Source organism: Octodon degus, unplaced genomic scaffold (genome assembly GCF_000260255.1).
Source record: "Octodon degus isolate 3935 unplaced genomic scaffold, OctDeg1.0 scaffold00020, whole genome shotgun sequence".
Lineage (NCBI taxonomy): Eukaryota > Metazoa > Chordata > Mammalia > Rodentia > Octodontidae > Octodon > Octodon degus.
Window position 1 is genome coordinate 16,060,297 of NW_004524596.1, and position 7,020 is coordinate 16,067,316.

General features: G+C 53.8%; 1 protein-coding gene across 3 annotated transcripts; it reads right to left on the minus strand.

Moving 5' to 3' along the window:
- Positions 1-6: 6 nt before the first annotated feature.
- Positions 7-7,020, minus strand: Mcfd2 (multiple coagulation factor deficiency 2). Of its 3 annotated transcripts, none has more exons than XM_004627681.2 (4): positions 6,960-7,020; positions 2,042-2,202; positions 1,185-1,344; positions 7-149 (listed from the first exon to the last, which is right to left on the minus strand). In XM_004627681.2, exons 2-4 carry the CDS (start codon positions 2,188-2,190, stop codon positions 18-20), a joined length of 441 nt encoding a protein of 146 aa, XP_004627738.1. In that variant the 5' UTR covers positions 2,191-2,202; positions 6,960-7,020; the 3' UTR covers positions 7-17. The 3 variants fall into 3 exon arrangements, with proteins under 3 accessions (XP_004627738.1, XP_023566957.1, XP_023566958.1); XM_023711189.1 differs by lacking the exon at positions 6,960-7,020 and adding an exon at positions 5,956-6,398; XM_023711190.1 differs by lacking the exon at positions 6,960-7,020 and adding an exon at positions 4,250-4,268.

Genomic DNA, 7,020 nt, shown 5'->3' on the forward strand with positions numbered 1-7,020 from the left:
GGGCGGCCACATCAGCTCTACTGGAGTGACTTTGCAAATTCGGCATAATCAATGTATCCGTCATTGTTCTTGTCATCATCTCCCAAAACACCATCAATTATGCTAATCAGCTCCTCTTCGCTCATGAATGGCGCCTGCTCACTTCCTTCCTGCAACAGAAAGCTGAAAATGAGGAGCTGCGCGTGTGGGAGGCAGCGCTCAGAGAAGGTTCAGTGTCCACAAGCTCTTGCAGTGTAGCACACAGCTGCGTCTAGGGATCCACAAACCCACACAGCAGTCTGAGCCCAGCCAACTCAGAAAAGATCCTATTTCACAATTTTTTTTTAAATGTTAGTAAAAAAGCTGAGTGGGGTCAGGGAGATGGCTCAGTGGAATAAAATCTTTCTTGGCAAGCGCAAGGGCCTGAATTCAATCCCTGGTTCCAAAAAAAAAAAAAAAAAAGCTGAGAGTGTAGCCCAGTGTGAAGCCCCTGAATGCAATCCTCAGAACTACGAACAAGAAAAGCAGCAAGGGCAGCGGGGCCTTCATGCACCCCCTTGGCTGAGTCCTCCTTTGCCACATCTCCTGCAGCACCCTTCCGACCATATCCCTTGGCTGCCAAGGATCCCGATCCCAGCTCCACCTCCTCCCCGCGCTGCTCTCAGCTGTCTTTCAGTCCGACCAGCAGCAGATCCTCCGCACGGCACCTCCTCAGGCCACGGCCTCTCTTGGGTGAGCTACCAGCACTCCCTTGCCTTCAGAGAAAACCCCAGCCTGCGCTCCTGGCTGCGCATGCAGTCACAGGGCTCTAAGGAGTGAGAGCTTGACTTCAGTCCCTCACTGGGAGGCTGTGGCCCAGGGACAACCAGCTCCTAACCTGTACTGCATGACACCAACCCCTGCCCCCCCCACCCCCCGGATCCTCGGGCTCTGGGCCCTGACTGGCCATCTCCCTGCTGCAATCACTTCCTCCCCTGGCTCTGCTCCGAGGCCGCAGTCCCCTGCCCGGCAATGCAGTGGGAAGACAGACACACCAGCTCAAAATACACATGGCAGCCCAGGCCTCTGCTCTGCAGAACACCCCCCAGGAAGGGCAGCGTTGGGAGTCGGCAGAGCAGCAGGCAGAGCACAGAGGAGCAGTGCTATGGGTGCCCAAGGACGGCACAGAACACAGCACGGGACACCCGCCCCAGCCGCCGCCTGACCTCTTTATGCACATGAGTGATGGCAGTGGAGAGCTCCAGGCCATCGAGCAGGTTATTGCCATCGTAGTCATGCATTTTGAAATAATGGAGCTGCAATTCTTGTGGGGACATCGTGGCCTCTGGTTTGTTAATGACACCTTCCAGATGCTCCAGGATATGCCTAGAAACAAGTCAGACCATGCCAAAGTGTGAGGACGCTGAAAAGTTCAGCATCTTAAGCTTCAGCTTACCTGCCTGTAACCTTTGCTACTCGGGAGACTGAGGAGGAGGATCCCGAGCTGGAGGCCCGACAGAGCAACTTAACGAGACCCAGTTCTGAAAAAATAAGCACACTAGCAAGTGTCTGTGCACACACACACACACACACACACACACACGTCCAGCTGTGCATGTGTCTGTCTATGGGAAAAAGTCTGAAGTCAAAGACTGAACTCCAATAAGTATTATATCCCATCTGGGCCCCAATGTGACACAACAGTAAGAAAAGAACACCCAAACGGGGATGGCTCTCAGATATATGCATTGTTGAGGGTGCTTTCTATTTATTTGATACAGGGTCTCGCTATACAGTTTGGACTTGAAGTGATCCTCCTGTCTCAGCCTCCCAAGTGCTGGGATTACAGGCTTGTGCCACCACGCCCAGTTTTGGGTCAGCACGATGTAGCCGGGGTTCTGGGGCCGGCACGCATGCAGGACTGGGAATCGAACCGGGGTCCTTGTGCTTTCCAGGCAGGTGCATAGACCGTGAACCATCTCCCCAGCCCAAGCGCTCCAAGTAAAGTGGAAGAAAAGGCCCGAGGGCCCCCCTGCAGCTAGCTGCAGATGACAGGGAGGCCTCTGCCTGGCACAATACATACTCCGGGTCATGCACCGTGTGCTTGTCCAGGCCCGCGCTGCCAGGGTGGACGGCGTTGGCCCCAGGCTCATGGGCTCTGGCACATGAAGCGCCAAAGGCCCAGAGCAGGCTGTACAGGAAGGGAGTTCTCAGCAGCCACGCAGATCTCATGGTCAGCAGTGCCTAGGAAGTGGGAAACACCGAAGATGAAGACACAGCCCCAGAGTTTTCCTTCAAGGTCTGACCCGGCACGCTTCTGGGAACCCAGTGAGGCGGTGTGGCTGGGAAAGAGAGCACAGAGCACATCATACTGGGCCCAAACCCAGCTCTGCCCCACTCGGTGAGGTCACTGAAATGGGGAATAAGTAGGTCGTAATGCTTCTTCCTAGGCACCCTCAGAGAGCCAAGCAGCTCCAGGAGGGCTGCAAGGGACTCAAAGATGCATCCTGCCCCTGCTTACAGTCCACAGCAAGCAACACACTCTCCTTGGAGCACTAAGAAAAGCAAAGAGGTGCCCACCTGTAATCCCGGCACTGTGGGAGGCTGAAGCAGGAGGATCACAAGTTTGAGCCCATCCTGGGTTACTTAGTACCTTAAAGAGACCTTGGGGCTGGGGAGACGGCTCAGTAGAATAGTGCTTACCTGCCAAGCACAAGGTCCTGAGCTCAATGCCAGATACAAAAAATAAATAAATAAAAAATAAATAAATTTCATAGTCAAGAAAAGAAGGGGGAGGAGAAGGGAAAGAAAAGGTAGGGAATGAAGGGTACTAGAGAAAACAAGTCCTGGGCGTTCAGGAGAAGACATGTCCATGGACGACAGAACATGCTGACAGGCATGGCAACACTTCTGGGCTGGACAGCCCTGTGGGCATGGGAGGAACAAAGGTAGTGAGGAGGGGCAGGCACAGACTGCGAGGGCGGGCTGCAGGCCGCAGTGGCCGGGTACAAAGGCCAGGGGCTGTGCAGGACGGGCCGACGTCACCTGAGGATCCATGAGGACAATGAACAATTCATGACTGGAGGTGAGATCAGCCAGAGGACAAGCTAGAGGGCAGGGAAAGGATGTTCCCCAACATGGCCCTGGCAGGCCATTAGCAAGTGTGGCTTAGCTGGAGTCTCGGTCCCTCCTGGGGCTTGGCAACTCACCCCAGAAAGGAGGGCAAGGACAGCTGGAGAGCCAGGAAAAGTGCTGGCACAACAGTCATTTCCCAAAAGGCAGTTGATTCTGCTGGACTAGGACCACTAATTCCGCCCACAGCAGTAAAGAGAGCGCAGAAGTTAAGGGCCCCGCCCTGTGGCCCTTCACCTGGGGCTGAGAGAGGTGTCCCAAGCCCCTCACCCATCCTCATAGGCTCTTTGGACTACGCCACTCCATTCACCCTAACACCCTCCCTGACACTCCCCCTAGAGGGGACAAGATGCACAACCAGGGTGACAAACAAAATCTAGCTTTACTGCTGATGGAAACATCACAGCGCAATCTGTCACACCACATAACAAAACGTTCAACATAAACTGACAGGCTACATAAGACGACAGAGAACATTCACTTTTAGCCAGGCATTGAGGTACACGCCTATTATCCCAGCACTTGGGAGGCTAACGCAGGAGGAGCATGTCAAGTTCAAGACCAGCCTGTACTACATAGTGAGACCCTGTCTCAAAAAGTTTTGTAAAATAAAAAGGTGTATATGCATATTTCACACATAATAAAAACTATTAACAAAGACCACCTTGCATCACAAGCTTAGCAGTGGTAATATTTTGCTTTTCTACTGCTTCCAAGTGGCTGATATTGGGCCAGGAAGATAGCTCAGCAGCATAAGCTGCTGGTCCCCAGTAAAATAAATAAATAAAACAGTGCCTGCTATAAATTTTGTTGCTGTTACAGAGTATTGCTATGCAGTTCAGACTCGTAGTGATCTTCCTGTCTCAGCCTCCTCAGCAGTGGGATTATAGGTGTGCACCACCACATCGGATTTTAGGGTGTCACGGTACACCTAGACTTCGGGGCCAGCATGGCATGTTGGGGATCAAACTCAGGGCCTTGTGCTTGCCAGGCTGGTGCTCAGATCGCTGAGCTATCTCCCCAGCCCCTAAACATAGTCTTTATAAATACATATTTTAACACAATCATTTGCATAATTTTGTTCCAAAGCTTATATGGATAGGAGTTTCCAGTCCATTCTTATCTCCAGAAATTAATTCGGGGTAGGCAGAAGCCACACTTGCAATTTTACCAAATAACAGTGCTCTGATCCCAGGAGGCCACTGCCACTGACCTAGCACCAGACAGAAGGGATCGGGAGGTGGGTGCAGCACCTGGGATCCCTTCAGATGTCTCTTCACCTGGGGTCTGGTTAGGCATCCTCCCCACACACTCCCTCCAGAAGGGTCCCATCCATGGCTAATGAGGGCTGTGAACACCACCTGGGAAGCTGGCTGGGACAGGATGTTCTTGGTATTGAGTGCAGGTTTGGCACAGAAGTCCTTTGGGAGGACTATTACCACCTTCACAGATCAGTGGCAAGTGTTAATAATATAACTGAGGATAAAACTGGAGACATCCGTCAGACAGCCACATTGAGAGATGCAGAATCCATGGCACCCTTCACCCTAACTAGATGGGTGAACGCTTAGTGTTTCAAAGTGGAGTGTGTGTGTGTGTGGGGGGTCTATTTAGGTAATAATGCCAAAACACAATCAAGTGATTAATAATACAGGAACTATGGGTCTAAATTATGCCCCCTTCAAAGAGAAACAGCACAAAAGCCAAGAATCACTGAAGCTGAACTTGTCCCATTTTGTTTTGCTGTTGCAGGCTCTAACTATTCATACACAATAAACGCAAATCTGCAAACATATAAAAGGAAAAAAAAAAAAAACCTGAGCACTGCCACCTTACAGATTAAACTGCACACATCCAAAAAGAGACACAAGCGATTCCATTCTGCCCAAAGGACAAATTGCATCATCCACATTTGCAGCTACTTAGCTCAAGCCAGCAGGCAAACAGCCTAGAAGATAAGCCCAGGCAGTCCTAACTTAACTGACCCTCAGGACTAATACAGGCCAGGCTGGAGGAAAACCCAAGAGGAGACAGTTCTGCAGAGCGACTTTAGACCTCAACCGGGGCCTCCATACTCCTCCCAAGGAGCAGCCTCAGCCCCGGGAGGCGCTGGGCCACTGTCAGTAGTGGGCAGCGAGACTGGACTCTAACAGCTCCCCACTGCTCCTACGGCCTCTTCCAGTTCCACAGCCTCTGCCCACACTGGTTCCATCTCCTTCTCCCTCGCGCAGCTTCCACCATCACCTACAAATTCTTCTGGCCAGCAGTGGCTTCCCACTCACTGCCCTCAGTCTGCAGCCTCTCACCCTCACTAGCCAGAACAGAGGGTCACACACTGCTTTCCTTTTCTGTTTCCTCTTTCCCCCACTGAGGGCCACCATATGTGGCAGCAGGTCTTTCCTTCTCTCAAGAGCTGCGCAGTGGGTCTGAGTCTTTCCTTACGCTGCTGCGGGGGGTCTGACCTAACCCTGAACGGCCCTTGGGCCTCCGCCTGCCGGCCTGGCCTGGCCTGGCCTTCCCTCTCATTGTGTCAGGAGCCCCACCAGCAAGTGAAGCCAGCCTTCCTCTAGCAGCTGCTGGCAGCTTTTCCTCCAGCCGAGGGCCCTCAGTTATGAATTCACCCTCAAAGAAGCCACTCTCACCAACACCTAGACGTGCTGTACCCAGAGCCAATGCCAAAGAACACCCTGACCAGGATTTCCCCCTTTGCCACTGCGAAAGTTTAAAACAAAAGGCAAGAAGAAACCAATCAAGCTCCTGGGCTAAAGAAACCTCTACATGGGCTGTCAGTTGAGAACTGGCCTGATCTGTTCCTTCACTGGGGGGCCCAAAGAGTAGTCATGCTTCACTGATACGGTACATTACCATGTGAACCTCCTGGTACCACGTAAACAGCGGGACAGCATGAGGCACTAAGGACAGGTGTGACCCAGACAAGACTCCTCTCACACAGATTGCGGCCTGGTGGACAGAACAGTCAACAGCCATCTGTGCGGTATGGCAGAAGCCCAAGTCCCCCTCGGAATAAGCATGAGGGCTCTTTCAGCCAAAGGACAGAGCCCCAGACAGAAGCGACACATAGAATAAACATCTAAGCCCAGGAGGGACTCAGTCCGATCTAGCAACTAAAGCATTCAAGCTGTGGCTGAAGACATAGCACTGAGTCTTGAGTTAGGTACAAAGCGGACAGGTTCCAAAGGGCTTCGAGCCAGCGTGGGGGTCCAAGCCTGTCATCCCAACACTCTGGAAGGCTGAGATAAGAAAATCGCAAATTTGAGGCAGATCTGGATAACTGTGATTTGCCAAGAACCCTGCCTCAAAATATTTCGTACAAGGCCTAGGCATGTAGCTTAATGCCAAGCTTCAATCCCGCGCACTGCGAGCCCGTGCAAGAGCCTGGAAGAGCTGCGGGAATCCCGCAAAGGGTGACAGCATGGGGAGAGGGTCGGGGACTTGTGAGATTTCGGTTGAAGATCATGGTGCTCGCTTCTCAGTACTGAACAAGCTGTAGAGGACAAGAAGGGATGCGAAGAGGCAGGGGTCCCGAGCAGCGGCAGCGCGGGCGGCCTGAACCCCGGGGACGGAGTGGACAGGACTGCAGGTGTCCCCTGCGGGGGACAGGGACGCCTCTGGCCCGCGAGCTCCGAGGCCGGCAAGAGGCGGGGTCCACCGGGCTCCGCTGGTCCACGGCCGGGCCCTGGGGGCCGGGCCAGCCCGGAGGACGGAGCCCGACGCGGCCGGCACAGACCGGCTCCAACGCCGCCCGCGCGGACCCTGACTTCCGCCCCAGCGTCAGGCCCTGCTCGCAACCACCGAGCCCCCCGCTCAGACGCCCCTGCCTCCGGGGAGCCGCCCGCTGAGGACGTTACCCGGGCGCCGTCCGCAGACCTCGGCCCCAAGGGTCAGGCCTGGGCGCTGGCCGGTTCACTC